The sequence below is a fragment of the Lampris incognitus genome, chromosome 7, assembly GCF_029633865.1.
Source record: "Lampris incognitus isolate fLamInc1 chromosome 7, fLamInc1.hap2, whole genome shotgun sequence".
Taxonomy (NCBI): Eukaryota; Metazoa; Chordata; class Actinopteri; order Lampriformes; family Lampridae; genus Lampris; species Lampris incognitus.
The window spans coordinates 44,376,022-44,402,926 of record NC_079217.1 but is presented as its reverse complement, the minus strand read 5'-3'; the positions used below and the strand labels follow the sequence as shown (position 1 = coordinate 44,402,926).

At 44.0% G+C, this 26,905-nt stretch overlaps 1 protein-coding gene across 1 annotated transcript in view; it reads right to left on the bottom strand.

The window, feature by feature from the left end:
• Nucleotides 1–26,905, bottom strand: part of LOC130115251 (seizure protein 6 homolog) — a 135,957-nt gene that overhangs the window by 39,110 nt on the left and 69,942 nt on the right. Inside the window, exons 6-9 of the mRNA XM_056282865.1 lie at nucleotides 24,523–24,691; nucleotides 8,944–9,110; nucleotides 4,600–4,794; nucleotides 4,204–4,342 (exon numbers count right to left, since the gene is read on the bottom strand). Of these exons, the coding sequence (XP_056138840.1) occupies nucleotides 4,204–4,342; nucleotides 4,600–4,794; nucleotides 8,944–9,110; nucleotides 24,523–24,691 (670 nt within the window). The remainder of the gene's footprint in view (nucleotides 1–4,203; nucleotides 4,343–4,599; nucleotides 4,795–8,943; nucleotides 9,111–24,522; nucleotides 24,692–26,905) is intronic.

Here is a 26,905-nt window from a genome sequence, read left to right as displayed (position 1 = left end):
CTGTTGAGTCCTTTACATGCAATTTAAAACTCATCTTTTTGCCTAACTTACAATTAGTTGCCTTTAAATGGAGTACTTCATGACATGTCTGTATAGCGGGTCCACTTCTGTCTCAATGAATTTAACAAGCACTGTTTTGCCAACAAGATTACAGAGCATAGATTATTGACTTTTGCAAACTGTTCTCTTCTCTTGCACGTCTTTTCTCTCTCTGAATGATGTCTTCTCCTTTTTCTTCCCCTGTGTATGTGAACGGTGTGGTGTGAGTCTCCCGTGTGCACGTGTAGTCTGTCCTCATCCCAGGTCTCAATGGTGACGGTGGTTGCCATCTGGACACTGCCTGGTGTCCCCCTCATCATATTCTTCATATATCTTATAATTCTATTATAATTCTGTTATCCTCTTTCAGTGCTGTATTCTGTAAATTGTGTAAACACAACATCCACATCCATTGCACGTTGTCCATCTTGGGAGAGCGATCCCTCCTCTGTTGCTCTCCCTGAGGTTTCTTCCTGTTTATTCTCCCTGTTAAAGGTTTTTTTTAGGGAGTTGTTCCTTAGCCGATGTGAGGGTTTAAGGACAGGATGTTGTGTTGCTGTAAAGCCCACTGAGGCAAATTTGTAATTTTTGATATTGGATTATACAAATACAGTTTACTTTACTTGACTTCCTTCCATAAGATTAAGGCAACAAAACCATGCCAAAGGACAGTTTGCGCCATCTCAGACCTATCATCTAGCTGAGATACTTTCATGACTGTACATTTGCAGTTCATTTATTACACCTATACTGTACATTTGCATTTCCCATATGTCCCCTACAAAACCTAAAATCTCTTCAAAGCTTTCTCTTGGGACTGAGCCATCTGCTTCACCGGGGGACTATTTAGGACATGGATGAATTGACTTAGCCTGAACAAAGCGATAACACGCTTTTCGCTGTCACTAATTAATCTCTGGTGGTTCCTGATAAAACTCATTAGTGAACAAGTAATTGAGCAATTAATCTCTTTAGGAGACTCTGAAAAAATAACATATCAAGAGCCCCAGCTTGAATTGGCACAAATCAAAACCTGCAAAAAGGCCCAATAATTTTGTTTTTACCTTATCAATATTACAAGTACTGTAGGAATGACATTCTACATATGATACTTTACGTAGACAAAGTTTTGCCTAATTCTACTGCAGTTAATTGCAAGGTGAACACATATTTTTTAGTACACATAGGTATTCACTCATATTTACTGAAGACACTTGTAAAATAATCTAGACTGTGAGGAAGTTCTCTCTTTTTTCACATTTATTAAATTCTAAATCGATATTAAATCATCATAAGCAGTTAAGAAAGATGGAGAAATGTTGTTTACCATTGTCATTTTGCTGTTATTGAGCTATACAAACGTTTGCATAGTTGTGCCGTTAATTTATGGAGAAATCAAACACAGCTTTATTCTCCTACACTGTTTAAATGTTGTTCAGGCTTTGAAAAATATTAGTTTACCTTGGGCCACAGAACCAGCTGCCATCACCCTTATTTTTCACTATTTTTTTACATAAATGAATGATTAACTAACCATTATTAGGACATGGATTCCCTTAGGAAGTAGTCTCACATTACTCTTCCAAACACTGTTTACATAGGATCTGATGGTGTAAAACAAGGTCTAGCTAGAAAAACATTTGCAATATAATTCTAATAGACTATGGACCGGATTCTAAACCACTCACTGCTTTGGTCTACCTCCTTTTTTGTTATGAGAAACATTTAAAAAATGTTTTCTTTCCAGCATTCTAAAAATAAGAGAAACTATAATTTGTCATTTGATGGTCAGAATGAATTCTTATTTTCCACAAAACACTTGTGCATATGCTTCAGTGGGGAATGCATATCTCATTCTTCATGCAGGATTCATGGTAGGGGATGTACGGATTACTGGTTAATCTTACAACTTAAGCAGATAGATACAGTGTCAATAGAACTTTTGGTTTACCATCTCCAGCCATTATCAGTGGATGTAAGGACTCCAATTGACTTGGGCGGTAGGTTTTTCATTCATTGAGTGTACTGTCACATCCTGCACAGCTTCCTCCTTTTTCATTGCCACCCATAAAGCCATGTTGACAAACTCCCTAGGAAGTGTTCCTCTCTCAACTGTTATACAGATGTGGCTATCAGCAGATGAGGGGAAAAAGTATTTTATTCTAGGCAAATATAGTCAAATTTTAATCTTGGACAAGGTTTAATCAATGTCTATAAATCTCCATACATTTATACCAGGACCAGGTTTATAGTTTAACTAGATTAAATACATTACAATTTCCTTTCCCTTTTTGTAAAAACACACAGGCCTTTCTCAGGCTATGGTGGCGCGCCTTGGTGTTCAAAAGAACATAAAATGAAAAAAAAATCTTATCACTGAGCCTACATCAGAATAGAGTCTACCAATTAATAATGTGTGCTGCATCTACCTAAACCATCTCACTGTGCTAAATGTGAAAGAAAATCAGGAACAGGAACACTGTGGCAGGATGAGGAAAAACACAGGAGACGACGGCGAGTTTTAACTGTCTGCCACAACACTATAATTTCATTTCGTTTCCCCCAGCCCACAGCAGTACAGCACAAAGACAAAAACACATCTAAAACTACAAGAACACACATATCCAAACTAAAAAAAAAAAAAAAATCACTGCCCAAGGGAACGAATGCCAGTCAGGATGACTGTTGGAACTGCCGGTCTGCATGGGCTAGCAGTTAGCTTAGCCTGCACTGCTTCTGCGTCCTGTCAGAGCGCCCTCGGTGTTTCCTCCTTGGGCACAGCTCCAGTCAAGGCCGTGGTCCCTGGGCCCACAGGATGCAGCAGACCAAGCTCTCCCAGCTGATCCAGCGCCAGCTCTCCCAACCAGACACCCTTGACACACCTGCCCGCACTCCACACAATGACATCAAAAACACCACAGTCAACACCAGGTGATGCCGCGCCGTTAGACCACCCTCGGTGTTATCCAAGCTGTCAGTCTGCATGGGCTAGCAGTTAGCTTAGCCTGCACCGCTTCTGCATCCTGTCAGACCGCCCTCGGTGTTTCCTCCTTGGGCACAGCTCCAGTCAAGGCCGTGGTCCCTGGGCCCACAGGATGCAGCAGACCAAGCTCTCCCAGCTGATCCAGCGCAAGCTCTCCCAGCCATCAAATGGAGACAAAACTTAGATGCAGACATGGACAAAGACACTGCATGGGTGGTACTGGGTGAGGCCACCACAAATGTGAATTCGCACCGCCATCTTCCCACACCGGTACTGGGTGAGGCCGCTGCAAACGTGAATTTGCGCCGACATCTTCCCATACCGGAAGCGGAAGTCCTACTTATGTTGACAGTATATGAAAAAAATAACTTATGTTGAGTTTTCCATTCAAAAGGGGCAAGGATGCCATTAATCTATGTTTCACAAAGTACAACAACAACATTGATATTCTGGTAGTGAGAGAGAGAGAGAGAGAGAGAGAGAGAGAGAGAGAGAGAGAGAGAGAGAGAGAGGGAGAGAGAGGAAGAAAAGAACCAAAGGAAAAAGGACAGAAAAGAACAGAGCTTAAAGAAATTACCCATGCAAATGAGTACCTCGATCTGCTTCGACTTGCTTGCATGGGCAAATGATTTTCTACAGATGACTCGCTTATCAAGGAGTGAAACAGTAAGATGTGCTGTTTTACATCGCCACTTAGGAAACACATTTTCTCTACACACCCCACCCATTTCACCCACCATTAAGAACATCTGGAATAATTGCTTTCTAACTATCCTTTTTCTTTTTCTGCCTAGTACTTATGCATCTCATTCACAAACTGAACAATATTTCATTACAAACTCTTATTGTTAATATGTTTTATCAGGCACACTGAGGGGATTTTTTATAACCTTAAACTTCTACCACTCTGTTTCAAGCTGGGGCCACATGGATGCCATGAGATCATGGGGATGTCATGAACAGTGAGGGTGAAGAATTGGGTTGCATTGTCCTTCGGTTCAAAGGGGGCAAAGCAGAGCTGGTGTAGAAATAGGCTTGGTTACAGATCATCCATAACAAGCAAAGATGAGGACACACACACACACACACACACACACACACACACACACACACACACACACACACACACACACACACACACACACACACACACACACACACACACACGTGAAGGTACATACACTTGAATGTCTAGCATGATCCTCTTGTCCTCTTCCACATGGATGCCCCAGATACAGTCCTGACCTTTGTCATAGGCCTCAGGCCAGTTAGGAGAAAGAACCACTCCAGCTGAATCTGTTATCTCGCCACTGCACACCGCTGAAAAACACCCATACCCTCATTAATGCATTCACATGCAAGCTCAAAACCAGCGAGTAGGCACAAAATCGCTCATGCATACAGTCTACAGACGTAATAATTATGAGAGGTTTACAGAATATTAATACCCCAATTTATCCCAGTATACAAACACATTAAAAAGGGAAAGCACTGAATGTTCCAGTTGCAATCAGTTTCATTAAGACATGCATCCAGAAAAAGACCTCTTTACGCTGCATAAACACATGCACACAGACCTCTGCAGGCAGGCTCCGTTTCATTCCACTGGGGATTGCTGTGATCAACACACTCGATAATGACGGAGCCCTGCTCCAGAGTGTAGCCAGGATCACAGGAGAACTCCACCATGGCCCCCACAGCCCACGTGGTGTCACTGCTGGTCAGGTTACCATACTTCACAAACGGCTCATAACAGTGGCCTATGGCAAAGGCTACAGAGAGAGAGAGAGAAAAAAAAGTCTGTAGTTACATGACATGAATTGCAGATAGTTGCTGTGTCAGTAGGTCAATATCTATAAATTCAGTTAATAGTTTTAGTATGCTAAAAAATATTTGCATCATTTTCACATTTATTGCCACCATTAACTCAAAGAAAATTACCATAAACCAATTTAAGAGCCATCTGTTAATGATTAAAAATACACTGATTGCACCTTTTTTTTTAATAAAAGACGTAGATTTTATGTGCCTGTTTTCTTTCATCTACTGTGGTATGTGTGTTATCTTGTTCTGTTTAAATAGTAGTTATTTAAAGTAATTAGTCATTTAAGTAGACATTTTGACAATAGAGCTCTATAGGAGTTTACTCACTAACCTTGTGCCTTTATTGAATTTTCTACCAACCTTCTGAACTTCTCTCAATTTAGAGTTAGTTCTAGTTTTTCATTATTTTCAATTTCGGTGCAATGGTTCAGACTTGTGCTTTTGATGTCTCTAGAAGCGCCACCGGACAACTGGGTCGGTCGATTGGGCTGGGCTCTGACCCAGTCGTCTAGCCATCACAATTTGGTTCTTGTCAAAGTTGCTCCGATCCTTGCACTTACCCATTTTCCTGCTTCCAACACATCAACTTCAAGAACTGACTGTCTACTTGCTGCTTAATATATCCCACCCCTTGACAGGTGCCATTGTATTGAGATAATCAATGTTATTCACTTACATGTCAGTGGTTTTAATGTTTTGGGTAGATAGATAGTTTATTAGCCACATGACCAAGGCAGATTGAATTTGTTTTCGGTACAGCATGTTAAACTGCAGCACAACACATCCATGGACAACAGCAGACACTCCACATATTATCACGAACAATACAGTCACACAATAGCAGTTACAAAAATATTATGCACAACAATCAGGTGAATGGTAGTATGCATGCAAGTGGTGTGTGAGGAGCGGAGTATTGGGAGGTATTCAGAATCCTGATAGCTAGCGGAGAAAAAACTGTTTGTGAAGTGTTTAGTCTTAGTGGACAGTGACCTGTAGCGCCTCCCTGAGGGAAGGAGCTGGAAGAGGTCATGGGCAGGATGTGAGGGGTTGGAGATGATCTTTGCTTGCTTTACAGTCCGGTGAGTATGTAGAGATTCAACTGAGGGGAGTGGGTTGCCTATGATTTTGGATACCTTGTTGATAATCCATTGCAGTTTTTTCCGTGTTTGACTGTCCATGCTGCCATACCATACTGTAATAGAAGATGTTATGATGGACTCGATAATGGTTGTATAAAACAGGACGAGAAGTTGATGTTTATACGGTATTTTTTAAGCTACAGGAGAAAGTGAAGTCGCTGTTGAGCTTTTGCAATGAATTGTTCAGTGTTAATTTTCCACTCCAGGTTATTGCTGATGTATGTTCCAAGGAATTTAAAAGAGTCGGTGGTGGTGAAGGGGTCTCCATTCATTTGTATGGGTGTTTTGGGATTCAGCATGCATTGGAAGTCAATAATGAGTTCTTGGGTTTTGGCTGTATTAAGCAGAAGGTTGTTGTTTGCACACCAAGAGACAGCTTGGTCTACTGCAGTGCGGTAGTGGGTTTCATCATCGTTGGAGATGAGGCCTACAATGGTTGTGTCATCTGCACATTTTATTATTTGCACAGAACCATCCGTGGACAAAGTGGGTGGTTTAAAGGGAGAAGAACCATGGGGAGAGAACACAGCCCTGAGGAGCATCTGTACTGAGGGTAAGAGGGTGTGAGGTTAGGTTATTAACCTTCACCCTCTGTAACCTGTTCCACAGGAAGCTCCAAATCTTGTAGCATATGGCTGGGTCAATGTTCATGTCAAAGAGTATGGTAAAGAGTTTGAGTGATGGAGTTGAAGGCAAGGTGGAACTAACGTCTATGAACAGGATGCATGTGTAGGTGTTTGGTGATTTCAGGTATTGCAGGACATGGTGGAGGGCTACGCTAACTGCATCCTTAACAGACCATTTGGCTTGATAGGCAAACTGATTTAGGTCCATCATTGCGGGGGTGCAAGATTTCAAGTACGACAGAATGATCAGATGCTTTCATGGCCACAGATGTTAAGGCCATGAATCTGACTATATACATATACCTCCATACAGCTACAACGATGATTACACAGGTACTATCAGATAATACATACAAATGTCCATGACATGTAATGGGACATGATTACACATATGAACAAGAATTATTGCCTGGGAACTTTATTTGAAGGTGCTCTACCAAAGCTGGCTTTGTTAGGGCTTGTAATGGTTAAATATTTTTAGGATGATTTCAACCAAATAGACAAGTGACAAATGTGTTGATGTATGTCAAAATTCATCATTCATTTTTTTGATAAATGACATGTGTAAAGCTACATCATCATGAATGAGGTTATAAAATAAGATTAACCTTACCTGGACATTCAGCACAATATGAGCAGATGTCAGGGTGAGAAATGTCTGGCTATTTTATTGAATTATTTTTCCTGTAAAAGGGCATGATTTAAGCCCTGCAAGGTTTGTAATTTGTAAATCATGTGAAAGCTCAGAAGCAGTTAAGGTATTGTAGAATGATGTTTTTCGACAGTAGTAGCCTAATTGCACAACTGGGAAAATAGAATGACTGCTATAACGTGTTCTCTTGTGTACAAAATTGTCTTTGTCTATATGCCTGCTCACCTCTATAGAACGTGTGCTTTGTTTTCACTCAGATAAATCAGGGTTATGTTGGGGGCCTGTCTCTTTGCCTTTGTGAATGGCTACACCCATATGATTCCACTGGCACGAATTTCAAAGGAGGAAAACTCACACTCTGTTAACATTCTCATGAAATGGTTTTGAGGGGAATTAATCCACATATTAGGTTATGTTTAGTTCCTGTTGGGGTGGCATGGTGGTGCAGTGGTTAGCGCGGTCGCCTCACAGCAAGAAGGTTCTGTGTTCGAGCCCCAGGGTAGTCCGACCTTGGGGGTCGTCCCGGCCCGTCCTCTGTGTGGAGTTTGCATGTTCTCCCCATGTCTGTGTGGGCTTCCTTCGGGTGCTCTGGGTGCTCCGGTTTCCTCCCACAGTCCAAAGACATGTAGGTCAGGTGACTCGGCCGTACTAGATTGCCCCTGGGTATGTGTGTGTGTGTGTGTGTGTGTGTGTGTGTGTGTGTGTGTGTGTGTGTGTGTGTGTGTGTGTGTGGGCCCTGTGTGATGGCCTGGCAGCCTGTCCATGGTGTATACCCGCCTGCTGCCCAATGACTGCTGGGATAGGCTCCAGCATCCCCGCAACCCTGAGAGCAGGATTAGCGGTTCAGATAATGGATGGATGGATAGATAATTCCTGTTGGAATGAACGGGTCGGCAAGGAAATATCCACCACTTCTTCAATTTACGACTTCTAATAGCTTATCTATGTTACTTTAAAATATGACTGATGGATAAAAAAGTAAATTAAGATACTAGATGATCAGATTTTAACAAAACATGTTAACTATCATGTTGTTTGCTCATTGACACCAAGAGCAAATCAAAATAAACTTAAATAAAACTAAATGCTAAAGCAGCATGAAAATGTGCTTTACAGTAAAAATAGAACAAAAACACATGAAAAACAAAACAAAAACAAAAGAGCCACTGATGTTTCAGTACGATGGTAGTCTTTTCTTGTACCAGTTCAAATTTTTATTAACCAAGACACGATTTCACTCCCATGTCTTAACATTTTTAAATACCAAATTTTGTTATCCATTAAAACTACTTATTTTCTATTATATCCATTATTATCGTCTTTGTGTCTACTGTTTTACATTGTATGCTTCTGAGACTAGTTATCAGCTTAGATGAGGCAGTCATGGCCGAAAGGTTAGAGACCTGGGCCTGTTGTCCGTTCAAACCTTGGACCAGCAGGAAAATGTGGGTGGGGGGATGTGTATGAACGGTGTTGTCTCTTTCCTCATTACCGATGGCTGATGTGCTCTCGAGCAAGGCACTTAACCCCCTAACCAACTGCTCAGTGGCAGCCGGTGAAGACTGTGGTTGTACTGGGCAGCTCCCCGGTGTGAATGTGTGGAACTGTGTGAATGTGTAGCATGGCAGCGTGCTGTATGATCAGTTTAAGTTAAAGGCGCTGAACTCAGGTGCCTACCTTGGTACCTGATGGCAATGCCGTTGGATGTGCCTGTGGCATCTGTAGTGAGCTCAATGAAGAGATGCCTTGAGGTGCTAACCAGGCCTTCGTTGGGCAAGTACTCCACCTCATATGAGTCATAGAGGGCGGCTGCGTCAGTGTTGTTCCCATTCCTAATGAGCAACCTGCAAGAGAGGCACCAAAGAATGATTTCTTGTTTCATTTCTCCAGCTCTCTGAAAAAGGGTGCATTTTGGGGGAACAAATATATCACTGCTGTCACTCATTCAATACTGTACAGTACTGATTGATGCTCACTGAATTTAAATTTAAAAGCCAATTCGGTAAATACATTCTCATTCTGTTTTGTTGGGCCCAAAATAGACCCATAGAGTTTATCATCACTGAAACACATGTAAGCTTCTTTTTTTTTCAGAGTTAAATTTGTCTTTCTAAGACGTGGGGATGAACATATGAAAATAAGGTAGACATCTGGATGCAGAAATACCATTTGGGTCAAATCGAGTTTTGTTTGTGCTGCTTGTTGTGTGCTGCGGTAGTGCAGTATAGATAGGGTGTTATGTACACCATGCTTGTTGATATATTTTGTTCTTATTTCTATTTCTTATTTATCTTTTATTTCTATTTGTTTCTGTTTCTATTTTCTTATCTTGTATCTTGTTAGTTTTTAGCTATTAGAGCATGAGTGTCTGTAATAGAAGTCAATTTCCCCTCGGGGATAAATAAAGTATTCTGATTCTGACCCAGTTTTTCAGAATGGTAACAGAATACAGAGCGTGCAGGAACACGGTTTTCATATACACACACACACACACACACGAATAAAAAATACAGGTACTACAATTTCTCGGGAAACTACAGTTTCTCATCTTAAACAGGTCCACCATTAAATTTCCACTTAGGTCCACACCACCACTCTACGCAGGGTAAATAAACACTTCTCATTGTTCTGTCAAGGGAGGAATGATATTGATATGAATGTGCTGTTCAGGACACAAACCACATTTTAATCTGGCTACTACAACGACTGAGCCCCAGCTCAAGATTTAATTGGCCAGATAGTTGAAGATAACAGTGACATGTGGGATGTCAATAACGAAACAGAGGAGGAAATTTTGAAACAGAGGACTGAATTAAACAATAATGGGCTTGAGGAATTGACCTAAAATGAAAAATAAGCCCTACCTAAAGTATGCTATTATGCAGGTAGAGAGGCATCTGTGTAGTAAAATAGCATCATTATGTGGCTTTTATATGTCTCCAGAAATTCAGGGTGGAATGTCACCATGCTATGTTAGCAGAAGGAATGAAGATTGGGGATTCACAACACACAATATCTGCTGTTCAACTATTCAGACCAACACCGGTATAGATATTATACTAGATGTGACAAATCTGAAGCAGAGACATTTATTTTGCTGGGAATTGGAAGGAGTTGAATGGGATGCATTTGCATGCCTTCTGGGAGCTGTTGATTTTGGCTGAAGTTTACAGACCCAGAGATGAATCCACTGCTACCTCATGGGATGCAGAGACCAGCAACATATTTTTTTGCTATCATATCAGCGTAAACATTCCATATTTCCTTCAGTTATTAAAGCAGAAGTAAACAAAATGTTTCCACCTTTTGCTGCTTACCTTGTCTTGGTGGGGATGCTTGTGTGTCTCCGAGACCCTTGAGAGCTATACTGATGGGAGACTAGCCCCCAGCAGGTCCAGCCAAGTCAGGCAGGTTTCAACGTAGAGACTAGACAAAACTCAACACTTGGTCCTCCAGTTTGGGGGTTGGGCATAGTACCAACAACCCCACCCCATAAAAATTCCATCATGTTACAGAAACTACAACAAACACTACTACCATGGACCTTGCAGTGGACTTGAGCCAACCTGCTGGCAGTATGATCAGTCCTGTTCGGCTGATGTGCATGGAATGTCTGCACCATGTTCAAGATATCAAAAACAGTGCAGATCCCCAGTAAAATAAGAAGATACAGGCTGGACATTCGGGGGATTAGTGAATGCCAATGGATCAGCTCTGGAGGCCAAGTGATGAGTGATGGCTCAGTTATCCTGCACTCTGGGCACAACGATCAACAATACATAATCTCAAAGGAGAAGGTCAATGCCTTGTTAGAGAGGGAACCCTTCAGTGACTGGCGGATCAGAGACCGCTTCAACTCCAAGCACTGCAAGCTCAACATCATTCAGTGTTATGCACCAACAAATGAAACTCAGGAGAATGAAAAAGATGACTGATATGAAGAATTACAGCAGGCAGTCTCTAAAGTTCCCCAGCACAATATGCTTCCGATCATTGGTGACATTAATGCCAAGGTATGAGCTGATAATAGCAACTGTGAGAAAGCTATGGGAAGGCATGGGTATGATGTGATGAAAAATGGTGAATGTCTTGTTGACTTTTGCTTGAACAACAATTGTTTCATTAGTGGCACCATCTTTCCACACAGAATAATCCCCAAGCTCACATGGAAGTTACCTGATCAGGTAACCTCCATTATAACCATCAGGTAACTTCCACTATCAATCAGCTCGACCACATCTTGATCAATGGAAAGTGGCACAGGTCTCTTCAAGATGTTTGAGTTTGTCGTGGAGCTGATGTCTACAGTGACCACTACCTTCTAATAGCCATCATCAAGCTAAAAGTAAAGAAGGCGGCAAAACTGAGTCATCACAGGAAACATCTTGACATTGCCAAACTGAAATGCCAAAAGACCAACAAAGAGTTTAGCTTGGAACTGAGGAATCACTTCAGTACTCTGGCTGACCTTACGGATGAAGACTCAGATATCAACAGCAAGTGGAAGACCATCAAAACATTTTATGTAGCGGCAGCCACCAAAGTCTTCGGCTACAGAAAAAGGAAGACAAATTAATAGCTAACACTTGGCACTTGCCAGACAACAGAAGAATGGAAAGGACTGAAGGCTAAGATGTTGAGCATCAAATCACTCAGGCTCCAAGAGCAGGCTCAAGAAGCCTACAAGAAAAGCACAGACAAGTGAAGAAGAGTGCCAGGAGTGACAAGAGGGCTTTTGTTGAGGACTTAGCAGATAAAGCAGAGTGTTCTGCTGCAAGAGGGGAGATGAGTACTATTTATAAGATCACAAAGAAATTCAGTAGCAAGAACACCAGCCAGTCTGCCTCTGTCAAAGACAATGATGGCAACATCCTCGCAACAGTAAAGGTGGCTGCCGCTACATAAAATGTTTTGATGGTCTTCCACTTGCTGTTGATATCTGAGTCTTCATCCATAAGGTCAGCCAGAGTACTGAAGTGATTCCTCTGTTCCAAGCTAAACTCTTTGTTGGTCTTTTGGCATTTCAGTTTGGCCACGTCAAGATGTTTCCTGGTTACAGCATTTCCATGAATTGCTCAACTTCCCAGAGCCAGATGACTGCAATTTTTACACATTACGTGCCACCACATAATAATGCGAGTGTTAAGAGGTTGTGGTCATTTCACGTATTTCTGTGAGAGCATGTTGAGCTGAGCCCAGAACCCCACAGAGGAAACTCATTTCAGCCGCTTGTATCCATGATCTCACCCTTTTGGTCACCACTCCAAGTTCATGCACATAGGTGAGGGTTGGAACGAAGATTGGTAAATTGAGAGCTCTGCCGTCTAGCTAAGCTCCCTCTTCACCACAACATTCTGGTAGAACATCCACATTACTGCTGATGCTTCACCAATCGGCCTGTCAATCTTCCACTCCACCCTACCCTCACTCATGAACAAGACCCCGAGATACTTGAACTCCTTCACTTGAGGCAACAACTCCTCCCCAATCCAGAGGGAGCAACCCACCATTTTCTGGTAGAGAACCATTGCCTCAGACTTGGAGGTGCTGACTCTCATCCCGGACATTTCACACTCAGCTGTAAACCGCCCCAGTGCACACTGGAGTTCGCGTTCTGATGAAGCCAAAAAAACTACATCATCTGTGAAGAGCAGAGATGCAATTCTGAGGTTCCCAAAACAGACACACTCCTCATCTTGGCTGCGCCTTGAGATACTATCCATGAATATCACACACAGAATTGGAGACCATGTTCGAACATAGGGTAGTTCATAAGTGTACTTGGTAACAGAACACCTTGGGCCGCAGATCAATAACAGACTTTGTGGTCTTATCATCATCAGATTGGCGGCCCTATGTTTTGGACACTCATGGAAGACAGGAGCAGAGCTGCCAACTGATCACCACCTGGTGATGAATTGGATTAGATGGCAGGGAAGGCTGCTGGACAGACCTGGCAAACCAAAACGTGTAGTGAGGGTGAACTGGGAATGTCTTGCAGAGGCTCCTGTCCGTGGGGTCTCCAACTCCCAGAAGAAGTTTTTGTGTATCCTGAGGGAGGCTGGGGACATGGAGTCTGAGTGGGCTGTGTTCAAAGCCTCTATTGCAGATGCAGCAGGTAGGAGCTGTGGTCATAAGGTCATCGGTGTCTGTCAAGGTGGCAACCTAAGAACCCACTGGTGGACACCGGTGGTGAGGGAAGCCGTCAGGCTGAAGAACGAGGCCTTTCAGGCATGGTTGGCCCACGGGTCTCCTGAAGCAGCAGACAGATACCGGGAGGCCAGAAGGGCTGCGGCTTCGGCAGTCATGGAAGCAAAAACCCGGGTGTGGGAGGAGTTCGGCAAGGCTACGTGGGAGGACTTTCGGTTGGCCTAAAGGAAATTCTGGCAAACCATCTGGTGACTCAGGAAGGGGAACCAGGGTTTGACTCAAGCTGTGTTCAGCTGGGGAGAGGAACTGTCAGGCGGTTGAAAGAACACTTTGAGGAGCTCCTGAATCCGACTAACACGCCCTCAGAGGAGGAAGTAGAGTCTGAAGACTCGGGAGAAGCCCCACCCATATCCCTGGCAGAGGTCTCTCAGGTAGTTAAGAGGCTCCTCGGTGGAAAGGCAGCGGGTGTGGATGAGATTCGCCCTGACATGCTGAAGGCTCTGGACATTGTTGGGCTGTCTTGGCTGACACGCCTCTTCAATGTCACGTGGAGGTCGGGGACAGTACCTGTGGAGTGGTAAACTGGGGTGGTGGTTCCCATATCTAAAAAAGGGGACCGGAGGGTGTGCGCCAATTATCGGGGTTTCACACTGCCCAGCCTCCCTGGGATAGTCTACTCTGGAAAGGAGGCTCCAACCGATTGTCGAACCTTGGATCCAGGAGGAACAATGCGGATTCCTTCCTGGCCATGGAACAATAGACCAACTCTTTATCCTTGCAGAAGTGCTGAGGGAGACATGAGAGTTTGACCAGCCAGTCTACATGTGTTTTGTGGACTTGGAGAAGGCTTATGACCATGTACTCCAGGGCACTCTGTGGGGGCTACTGAAGGAGGATGGGGTACCGGGGCAGTTGCAACAAGCCATCCAGTCCTTGCATAACCAAAGTGAAAGCTGTGTCCGCATTCTCGCCACAAAGTCAAACACATTTTCAGTGGGTGTCAGACTCCACCAAGGTTGTCTCTAAATAAGTCATTTGAGTATAATCATCGGCTCTTATAGGCACATAAAGCTGAGTATCATCCGCATACCAATGGAAATTTATTTCATGACTGCGTATAATTTGGCCAAGTGGTGAAATAGAAAGAGAGAAAAGTGGAGGGTCAAGAACCGAGCCCTGAGGTACATCATATTTAACATCAGATAATTTTGATTTAATTATTATAGTAGACACAATTTATTCTTCCAGATAAGAAGGACTTAAGTACAGAGAGAGCGAAGCCAGAGACACCAAAATTACAATTTATTCTGTCTAATAGTATACAGTGATCAATGGTGTCAAAGACTGTTCTGAGGTCCAGTGGTACGAGTACAGAAGTGGAATCAGAGTCTACAGCTACCACGTTCACCACTCTGGGGAGAGCAGTTTCAGTGGAGTGACAGGCCCTGAAAGCCAAATGAAAAGGTTCATATGATTTTCTTTTTGTTGTCCTATATGGTTTGAAAGTTGTTGATACACAAATCTCTCTAGTACTTAAGAATAGAAGATTAGAGATTAGAGATAGTTAGAAGAGACCCTGGATTGAGGTGTGGTTTTTAAAGTAGGGGTTTGACCAAAGCTGTCTTAAAACTGCTTGGAACAGTACCAGTAGTAAGTGATAAAATAACAATGTCTAGCAATTTAGGTCCCAGGGAAGGTCAGAGGTCTTTAAAAAATTTTGCTGGTAGAGGGTCAAGTAGGCATGTAGTTGGTTTAGATGCTGGCACGAGCTTAGTCAAAGTATCAAGACAAGAGAGAGAGAGTCTCAAAAGCTACAATAACAGGACTATCAGTGAATCATTGCATAGATATGAATTTGGTAAGACAGGATCTGCAAGAGTAGCTGGAGTTGAAGAACTAATTTTGTTTATGATCTCATCAACCTTATTGCTGAAAAAGTCTAGAAAATCATGGGCCGTGAATGGTGAACAATTTCATCAGAATGAATAGCTGCTTTTTAGTAAATTTAGATAAAAAAGAGAAATTGGTTTCATGCCACGAACGAGCACCACGGATGCGATGTTTGCTTTGAGAATGTTGATTGAGAAGTATAGAGAAGGCCAGAAAGAGTTGCATTGTGTCTTTGTAGATTTAGAGAAAGCTTATGACAGAGTGCTGAGAGAGGAGGTGTGGTATTGTATGAGGAAGTCAGGAGTTGCAGAGAAGTATGTAGGAGTGGTGCAGGATACGTATGAGGGAAGTGTGACAATGGTGAGGTGTGCGGTTGGAATGACAGATGGGTTCAAGGTGGAGGTGGGATTACATCAAGGATCGGCTCTTAGCCCTTTCTTGTTTGCAATGGTGATGGACAGGTTGACGGACAAGATCAGGCAGGAGTCTCCATGGACGATGATGTTCGCGGATGACATAGTGATCTGTAGCGAGAGTAGGGTGCAGGTTGAGGAGAGCCTGGAGAGGTGGAGGTATGCACTGGAGAGAAGAGGAATGAAAGTCAGTAGGAGCAAGACGGAATACCTATGCGTGAATGAGAGAGAGGACAGTGGAATGGTCAGGATGCAAGGAGTGGAGGTGACAAAGGCATTTGAGTTTAAATACTTGGGGTCAACTGTCCAAAGTAACGGGGAGTGCAGTAGAGAGGTGAAGAAGAGAGTGCAGGCAGGTTGGAGTGGGTGGAGAAGTGTGTCAGGAGTGATTTGCGACAGAAGGGTATCAGCAAGAGTTAAAGGGAAAGTTTACAAGATGGTTGTGAGACCAGCTATGTTATATGGTTTGGAGACAGTGGCACTGACGAAAAGACAGGAGGCGGAGCTGGAGGTGGCAGAGTTGAAGATGCTAAGATTTTCACTGGGAGTAACGAAGAAGGACAGGATTAGGAACAATTATATTAGAGGGACCGCTCAGGTTGGACGGTTTGGAGACAAAGCAAGAGAGGCAAGATTGAGATGGCTTGGACATGTGTGGAGGAGAGATGCTGAGTATATTGGGAGAAGGATGCTGAATATGGAGCTGCCAGGGAAGAGGAGAAGAGGAAGGCCAAAGAGGAGGTTTATGGATGTGGTGAGGGAAGACATGCAGGTGGCTGGTGTGACAGAGGAAGACGCAGAAGACAGGAAGAAATGGAAACGGATGATCCGCTGTGGCGACCCCTAACGGGAGCAGCCGAAAATAGTAGTAGTAGTAGTAGTAGATAAAAAAGAGAAATCTGGGGATACGTTTTTTTAATATTGATTAAGCGAGATGGATACGCTGCTTTTGCAGCAGATAAAGCATTATTTTATTTCAATAAACACTCATCCCAAGGTAAGCAAAAAAAAACTTCCAATTTTGATTTTCGCCATTGATGTTCCAGTCTCCTGCAGGCCCACTTAAAAGCATATGTCTCATCATTAAACCAGGATTGTAGGCCTCTTTAGTCGCCTAGCTCTGATAGTGAGAGGTGCAATTGGATCGAGACTAGAGAAGGCCACATTTAAGTCACTAGTAAGATTTTCAACAGAGCCAGTCTCTACAGTGAAAGGAGCCAAGACTTAAGGCAGCTGCTGGACAAATGCAGCTACAGCCTACAATGGATGGACCAATGTGGCGAATGGCAATTACATCCATGCCGACATTAACAGGTCAGGCCAATAATGCTTTAAATTTGATGAGAAAATTATCTGACAAAGCAAATGTGTTTGGCAAGACATTCAGATCAGAAAAAGTTATCCCTTTAGATACAACCAAATCAAGGGAGCTACCACTGCAATGAGTCGACTCTTGAACAAACTGAGTGAACCCAAAAATATCAACAAGTGCCAGAAATGCTTTACTTAGAGGATCAGCAGCGTTATCCAGATTAATATTTAAATCACTGAGAATTACAATTTCATCAGAATGAACAACAAGACCTGAGACAAAGTCTTCAAGAAATAGTGAGTAAGAGCCAGGAGGTCAATAGAGTATCTCAATCTGCACTGAGCAGAGTCATGGCTGAGGGAGATGGACTTAGAATAAGAGCCTCCAAAGATTGGAATTTAGATTCAAATTTAGAGGTTAAATTGAAAATAGACATATATCAAGGTAATGTCCCCACCTTGTTTATTTGCCTGAGCTACATGGGGATAAGTATAGTCAGGTGGGGAAGCTTCGTTTAAGGCAAGGAAAACATTTGGTTTAAGCCAGGTTTCACATAATCAAATCATTTCAAAACTATGTTCAAGAATCAGATTATTTAAGGCTTTGGTTGACAGTGATCTGATATTTATGAAACCAAATTTAAGCATCTTGATCAGTAGTAGGTAGAACTTTAGAGCTACCAATAGCTAAAATATTAAGTGGAATTATACACCTTGTATTATTAGTTGACAATTTGAATGACCTACACTTTGGATGATATACGATCATACTGTTGATAAAATTAGATGTTTGATTCTGTAGTTTATTAGATACTTTGTTGCACATTTCACCACTGCCAGTGGTAGGAATGATTAGATTATTGTAATTCACACATTTAGGAGAGGAGAGCTTGAGAACAATACAAAAGGGTAGGGGGACAGTCTCAATGTTATAGACCAAGCTGTCAGTCTGATAATCTATACAAAGCTTCCCTGACTAAACATATTAACTTAACTAGTTGACTCCACACTACATTACATTACATTAGTCATTTAGCTGACACTTTTATCCAAAGTGACTTACAATAAGTGCATGTAATGTAGATAAACAGGAGAACTACTAGTCATCAGAGGTCATTAGTGTATCTTCTCTCTAAACAAGCATCTAAGAGCAAAACAAAGATACTTTCTTTTAATGAGTGAATACAATAAGTATTAAGAGCAAGTAACAGGGTAGTAGTTCTTGAAGCGGTGAGTTTTCAGCCGAAAGATGAGCAGCGACTCCGCTGTCCTGACATCAGTGTGGAGTTCATTCCACCACTGTGGGGCCAGGACAGAAAAGAGCCGTGACCGGGTCGATCGGCAGCAGGGGCCTCTGAGCGACGGGGCAACCAGGCGTCTCGAGGCAGCAGAGCAAAGTGGTCGGGTGGGGGTGTAGGTCTTGACCATGGCCTAGAGATAGGAAGGAGCTGTTCCTTTCACGGCCCTGTAGGCTAGCACCAGAATCTTAAACTGGATGCGAGCAGCTACTGGGAGCCAGTGTAGGGACATGCAAAGGGGAGTTGTGTGGGAGAGCTTAGGGCGGTTGAACACCAGACAAGCTGCAGCTTTCTGAACAAGCTCCAGAGGTCTGATGGCCGACGCCGGGGTGCCAACAAGGAGGGAGTTGCCGTAGTCCAGCCAGGAGATGACTAGAGGGCTGGATGAGCACTGGGTGAACACCCATTTCTCACCATCTCATCGGTGAGGAATGGGCAAATCCTCCTGATGTTATAGCAGAGAAATCTGCAGGAGCAAGCAACCGATGTAACGTTTGCAGTAAACGACAGTTGGTCGTCCAGGATCACACCCAGATTCCTCGCAGTCCAAGTTGGTGTCACCACGGTGTTGTCAATGCTGATGGCCAGGTCTCGGTGCGGGCAACCTTTCCCCGGGAGGAACATCAGCTCTGTCTTGTCCAGATTGAGCTTCAGTTGGTGTGTTGTCATCCACTCCGGGAGCCTGCTAAGTTCAAACCTAGCTGGCTCTCTAATCACCTACAGTCTGCTGAATGATAAATCCCTAGTGTCAAACAAAATGTAGACAGCTATCTTTCTTTATGCATGCTCAAGCCAGCTATCTATATATTGCTAGACAAAAGAGTGGCACTGTCCCCAGTAGGGTAATGCTGTCTGCTTTCAACGGATAAGGTGGCCCCAGAAAGAAGACCAGTTATCAACAAAGCCGAATCCCTACTCATTACAGTAACGTGTTAGCAAGCAGTTCATTAAGGTGAGCCTACTGTACATCTCATCATTAACCCTTACGGGTAAGGGATCAGAGATGATTAATTGATGCCAACATCTAATCTCATCTCATCTCATCATCAGATGCTTCTTCTGGGCCGCGTCGTGGTGGCAGTGAGCTAAGTAGGGCATTCCAGACATCCCTCTCCCCAGCAATACCATCCAGCTCCTCCTGGGGGATCCCAAGGCGTTCCAGGGCCAGATTGGACATGTAGTCCCTCCAGCAAGTTCTGGATCTAACCCGGGGTCTCCTCCCAGTTGGATGAGCCCAGAAAACCTCCAAAAGAAGGCACCCAGGAGGCATCCTAATCAGATGCCCGAATCACCTCAACTGGCTCCTTTCAACGCAAAGGAACAGCAGCTCTACTCCGAACTCCCTTCAGATGGCCGAGCTCCTCACCCTATCTCTAAAGCTGAGCCCAAACACACTACGGAGGAACCTCATTTCAGCCGCTTGTATCCGCGATCTCACCCTTTCGGTCATTACCCAAAGCTCATGACCATAGGTGAGGGTTGGAACGAAGGTTGACTGGTAAATTGAGAGCTTTGCCTTCCGACTCAGCTCCCTCTTTATTTTTATTTTCTATTTATTTTACTACTTATTGATCCCCGTGGGGAAATTCTTCTTCTGCATTTAATCCATCCTAGCTGTGTAGCTAGGAGCAGTGGGCAGCTGCCGTGCAGCGCCTGGGGACCAACTCTAGTTCATCTTGCCTTGCCTTGGTCAGGGGCACAGACAGGAGTATTAACCCTAACATGCATATCTTTTTGATGGTGGGGGAAACCGGGGCACCCGGAGAAAACCCAAGCAGACGCGGGCAGAACATGCAAACTCCACACAGAAAGGACCTGGGATGATCTCCCAAGGTTGGACAACCCTGGGGTTCACACCTAGGACCTTCGTGCTGTGAGGTGGCAGCGCTAACTACTGCGCCACCGTGCCACCCAACTCTTCACCACAACGGTTCAACTTTCTGGCAAACTTCAGCATCCTGACTAAGCTGGCTTTTGTGATCTCTGATTGCTTCATCCTAGCATTATTGGAGTCGACATGAATAGCAATGTTGCTGAAAGTAGTTGTGCTGTGTGCCTGGGTTCCTCGTTTCTCCCTCTGTGATGCCAGCACCCTAAGATTATCTTCTATGTTGGAGACTCTGGCCTTAAGAAATGGAAACGGATGATCCGCTGTGGTGACCCCCCCCCCCCCCGCCCAGACCAGGCCACACCAATCATGTGGCCTGGTCTGCAGTCACCTCTCCCAACTGCAAACCGGTTATCAATCTCACGAAGCCGACTCTCAAGAAGGCGGAAGCTGGAAACAGCTGGCAGTGACGAGCAGTGAGGAGAAGCTTCATCAGTTTTATCGATTTCATCAACTTCCGGAAAGCCTTTGAAAGCCTGCATCGTGACACCCTATGGAAGATCGCAAGAGCATATGGAACCCCTCAAAAAATGGTCACACTGATGGGGTTGTTCTGTCTTACTTTGAATGCAGCCTCATTGTTAATGGAAAACTATCTGAATGGTTCACCCTGGAGTTTGGTCTGTGGCAAGGGTGTACCATGTCTCTCATTCTCTTTCTGATTACCATTCACTTCATTATGGGAAGACAACCGACAGACTCAGGGGCATCCAGTGGACTCCGTTTTCCCACCGTGAAGATCTATACTTTGCTGATGACTTTGCTGTTCTCTCCTTAAAGCATATCCATCTGCAGGAGAAAACTGAAAGACCGAACAAGTTCGCCAAACAGACAGGCCTGAACATCAATGCCTCCAAAACCCAAGTAATGTGGATGAATGCCACGCTAGACGCACCAATCACAGTGAATGGAGACCCGCTCAACAATGTCGAGGAGTTTACTACCTTGGAAGTCTTGTCTGTAAAGACAATGCAGCACAAACTGACACGAGAGCAAGGCTTGGGAAGGCTCATGATGCTTTTTCTAGGTTTGAGCCTATCTGGAAGTGAAAGCAATACAGACTAAATGTCCAGCTGTACAACAGCAACATAAAATCAGTGCTGTTGTATGGCTCAGAGTCCTGGCAAGTGACAACACATGATATGTAAAAGATTGATGTCTTCCACAATGGATGCCTCAGGAAAATCTGTCATATCTTCTGGCCTGAGAGGATCTAAAATGAACAGTTATACAAGATGACTAAGCGCAATAGTCTGGAGATCAAATGCTGCTGAATTCAATGGCTAGGACATGTTTTCAGAAAGGACCAAGATCGAAGCCCTAAGGTTGCACTGAGATGGACTCTTATTGGTGAAAAGGAAGTAAGGCCGTCCTGAAACAACTTGGGGGTGAACTGGAACAGTTGAGTTAAAGGAGATGGACCACACATGGGGCGAGGCACAGCATGCAGCACAATAAAGGTCTCAATGGAGGCAGATTGTTGAAGCCTCATGTCCCACCAGGGATGAAGAGGATTAAGTAAGTAGTAAGTAGACAACTTTTTTGCTTGAACATATCATTATGAAGTAAATGTTGATTGCACAGTGTAATAGCTATAGAATAATGACATTATTGGTGTTAAGCCTCCCTATAAACCTCACTTTCAGGCTTATAGGGAATTAAATTCTGTCTGCCAATCTGTATGATCTGTTCTGTATGATCATGTGGGAAAACAAAGGCTTGATTTACAGTACAATGGCAGTGCGTCAACCATTGTACAACCAAAATAGTTAGAGGATAGCGCTTTTGTTTTCTCTGGTAGCTATCCCCAGTAGCAGAAATGGCAGACAATGGAACAACCAAAGTGACAGTGGAACCTCTACCCAGCAAGAGAAAAATAACCCCATTAACGCAGGAGGCAAAGAGAAAGAGTGATAGAAACAGAGGTAAAATAAGAGGGAACTCTGGACTCTGTTTCCCTGTCGAGATCTGTTTCCCCCGAGCCAGACAAAAGCATTCGCATGGAAACAGGTTAGCTATCGGTTACGATTAGGTTAAGGTTAGGATTAGGTTAGATTGGGTTAGGTTAGGTTAATGTTAGGGTTATATTAGGTTAGGTTAGGGGTAGGTTGAAGTTAGGTTAAGGTTAATCAAATGTCCCGGTGTTGTATCGAACTCTGGCTAGGGGGAAAGAGATCTCGATGGGGAAACAGTTTGATACAACACCCAGGACTTGAGAAGGTTCCAAACCAACATTCATTTGGCATTCTTTCTACTGGATCAGTAAGTAACACAACCTGCCTTCTTAATAATACTTCTGGATGTTTTACTCTGACTTTATCATAGCACTGAGATCAGAGTTTTTAATTCAAATTGGGATTCTTATGGTTTTTTCTTGCTTTGGACAGTAGCCAGGCTGTGGATAAACAGAAAGTAATGCGGTTGCAAACAATAAAAACACTTGGAAATGCTAGGGGGAGAGTTGAAAAATCATCTACAGTCACTTTGATGTTGACATGGGACCTGAACGATGTGAAGTAAGACAAGCTGGCTGATAATACAGATGTGTGGCATAGGTCAGTGAAACACTGGCTGCGCTTGTAACGTATAAGCCTGGGTCTGATATCAAAAGGAACAAACCACTCCCCATACCATTCCTCCTTCATATCTGAAGATGACTACCTCCATCATTATCCAGGGGTTGGGTAGCCTGGGTCTTCAGGTGGCTACAAAGACTTATAATTTCTCATCCAATTCAGGCACAGTGAGAGACAGTGAGGTTTTTTTTTATGGTTGAGAGTGAAGGCAGTGGCTGCACAAGCTTTTCTTTGAGCACGTTTTTGGTTTTGTGACTTGGCTTTCATGGATGTCAGTACCCTTTGAAATAACACTTTATCGGCAGAACAGTCTCAGGCAAGCGACTCTCATGACACACCCACTGGATATGTACCATCCTTTCAGATAGTACATACCCAGCAAGCCAGGGAGTGGTGCATCAGAATATTGCCAGCATGTCATTGAAGATTCATTTATGCCTGGAACATGTAGGGCACCTTTGGGAGCCTCAGAGGGGAAGCAGGAAATGCTACTGTAATGTTGGACATTAGCAAAGGTCACAGGAAGCATAGTATCCCCTATGATAATTTCTTCACTGCCCATCTCCTATAGTCTCTGGGAATCCATCCAAAGAAAACTGACAGCAATGGGAATGGTGAGGGAGAACAAGGCTCAGCTCCCCAATGCAATGCTAAAAAGGAATGAAACAGACGTATACCCCCCCTTTTTTTTCCTCCCAATTGTACTTGGCCAATTACCGTACTCTTCTGAGCCATCCTGGTAGCTGCTCCACCTGCTGTGCTGATCCGGGGAGGCCTGCAGACTACCACATGCCTCCTCCGACACATGTGGAGTCACCAGCCACTTCTTTTCACCTGACAGTGAGGAGTTTCACCAGGAGGATGTAGCGCATGGGAAGATCACGCTGTTCTCCCCAGTTCCCCCTCCCGTCCGAACAGGCGCCCCGACCGACCAGAGGAGGCGCTAGTGCAACGACCAGGACACACCTACATCCGGCTTCCCACCCGCAGACACAGCCAATTGTGTCTGCAGAGACGCCTGACCAAGCCAGAGGTAACACGGGGATTCGAACTGGCAATCCCCGAACAGACGTATTCTGAATGATGTTTACCTTCACTGACACCAGCACACATGAGTCTTACTCTCCAAAAAAGAAGAAAATATTTAAGAGCACAAGAAACAGCAAAAAATAAGTGGACATCATTGACATGTCTGCGTTCAATGCTTGCTTCTTCTTGACTGAAATGATGCAGTGGGACACTCCACAGCAGCGCAAAATGAGTCTTTCAAATAATTGATGTGCTGTGGCTACATTTGTGTTGAGAGCTGTCTACTGATGAATGATGCTTTTGTCATCTCTGTGAGCTTACACTGTCAGCCATTTCATATACCTGAGGAATGGACTCAAACACCTTTCCTAAGGAAAACTAAGAGGCCTACCTATTTAATGCAAGTGAGGACATGCACAAGCAAATAGACATGTATATGGTCATTTGAAAGAAAAAAAATACTACAAGAGAACAATAACAGCTACTTGTTTCAAATATAACTGCATAAGAAACAAGGGTATCTCAATGACTTGATGCATGCTCAATAATCCAGGTAAGAAAATCAAAGAGGGTTGAATCAGTTCATGTTTCATTGTATCCAGATGAACTGATTCAACCCTCTTTTAAGGGCATCTGAAATGAATAATGTTGCAGAAGTTTAGCATTTAGCTGAAGATGATATATACAAATTGACCTCTTACCGATCATCATCCTCAGCCAAAGCCACCTTCTCAAAGTGGATATGTAGCCTATGTCCCTCTGGGGCCTCTAGCAGCCAATGGCACGTCAGATTGTTGCTGTAGTTGCTCGGAAAACCAGGGGACACAATGCGCCCGCTGGTGATATTCCTGATCAGACCCCCACAGGTGGCTGAGTGTAAGAGAGAAAAACAGAGAGAAAACAAGGATAGTGAGAAAAAAATTGATAAATGATGGACGTCCGGGTTGTGTGGCGGTCTATTCCGTTACCTAGCAACACAGGGATCGCTGGTTCGAATCCCCGTGTTACCTCCGGCTTGGTCGGGCGTCCCAACAGACACACAATTGGCCATGTCTGCGGGTGGGGAGCCAGATGTGGGTACGTGTCCTGGGCTCTGCACTAGCGCCTCTTCTGGTCGGTCGGGGCACCTGTTCGGGTGGGGGGAGGGGGATCTGGGGGGATAGCATGATCCTCCCATGCGCTACACTCTCCTCGCGAAACTCCTCACTGTCAGGTGAACAGAAGCGGCTGGCGACTCCCCATGTATGGGAGGAGGCATGTGATAGTCTGCAGCCCTCCTCGGCTCGGCAGAGGGAGTGGAGCAGCGACCGGGGATGGCTCGGAAGAATGGGGTAATTGGCCAAGTACATTTGAGGAGAAAGAAAAAAAAGGGGGGGGGGTTGATAAATGGGCCGAACAAAAAACAAAGACAGTACAGAACAGGTAAGTGAGGAATGAAAGCAATGAACTCAGTAGGGATGAAAAAAAATCTCTAAAAGTTAATCATACATGACACAGACACACTGTGACATACCACCACCTGTCAAAATGCATTGGTTTAGGTTGTATCCCCGTGGATCAGGTCAAGGCTATCCAGCATACAAACCTAATTGAAATGGACCAGGCGGACAATGCCCAGTGGCACTGCCCCGTTTCCAGTAATCACACCCAAACAAACCTGCTTTAAACTCGCAGATGATGGGAGAAACATGAGGAATGGCACACAGCAGTTGCAGGCTCTCGCTCTCTCGCTCTCTCTCTCTCTCTCTCTCTCTCTCTCTCTCTCTCTCTCTCTCTCAAACACACACGCATACAATTAAGATTGGAGTGATACAGATATACAGGCACATAAGAGGGTCGCCGAAATTGCTTTTCTGAGTAGCTAACACCCCCTGTGCTATAAAGCAATGTCAAGCGGAGGGGCCGGGAGAAAAGAGGTCACTTATTATTTATCGCTGCGTCTCATCAGAGCAGCAAAATGAAATCCGCCGCCCGCCGTCCTGTGGGAGTCAAAGGTATGCAAGATTTCAGCAGACTTAAATAAAAGTATACTGCAGCTCAGCCGCCACAACAAAAAGCTTTTCTCCCTTTCTGGAAATTGATTGTCAAGTGAATATGAAAATTTTTACAAAACCACTTACCTAATCCCTCAAAGAAAAAAACAAAACACCCTTTATGATTAAATGGATTCTACACACGTGGATCCACATTTACTGTTGCCATCCGAGCACATTTTTGAAACAAAATGTTACACTTAACGGCAAAAACAACAGGTGTTTTCACATCTATTTTCTGATCAATTTCTTACTTTGTAATCGTATGTCAGTGTTTGCGATTATTGTGACTAAACCGACAGCAAGGCGTCAAGCTGATCAAAAAGATGTGGGTGCGATGGGACAGACATGAAATGAAAGTCATGGTGGCCTGGTTCGGCCTGGTTCGGCCTGGTTCAGCAGCTGTGTCCAGAATCTTCCACTCGTTCCCTACATATAAAACACTCAACAGGACTCTCTATAGGGAGTGCACGAGCAGAGCAGAGAAGAGAAGAAGCAAAGAATTGTATTGTGGTATTTGTAGCATAGTGTACATGCGTTGAACGCTACATTTTCAGTTGCATTGTGGGAATATTTGAGGGCACTGTATAGTGAATAAAGTTTACAGTCAGAATTCAGAGACCAGACATAATGGAGAAAGGTGAACACAGTGCACTATACAGCGAACAGGAAGTGGTTCCGGTCACAGCTTGTGTGTCGGGAGTGGCTCTGGCTCAGCAAACACACCTGTGGTGGGATGGCATAATGAGCAACTCTGTGCAAAACCCCACTATTTAACAGTGTTGTCTCTCTGCAGCGACACTTGGATTTGTTGCACACACAGACATAAGCCCGGTTTACACCCGGCATTAACTTGTAAGTGATTATCTCATCTGGATAATGAACGATCTGATCTCATCCCGTGCATTTACACTTGGCTGACTCTACCGGGTCTGATCACACTGTGAGCAAGGCCACCTCTGAAGGCGGTCTGGCAGAGCCGATTGCATTCTGATCTCAGTGCAGGCATCTATACCTTGCATTAAGATGTTTTTTTCTTTATCCAGATAAG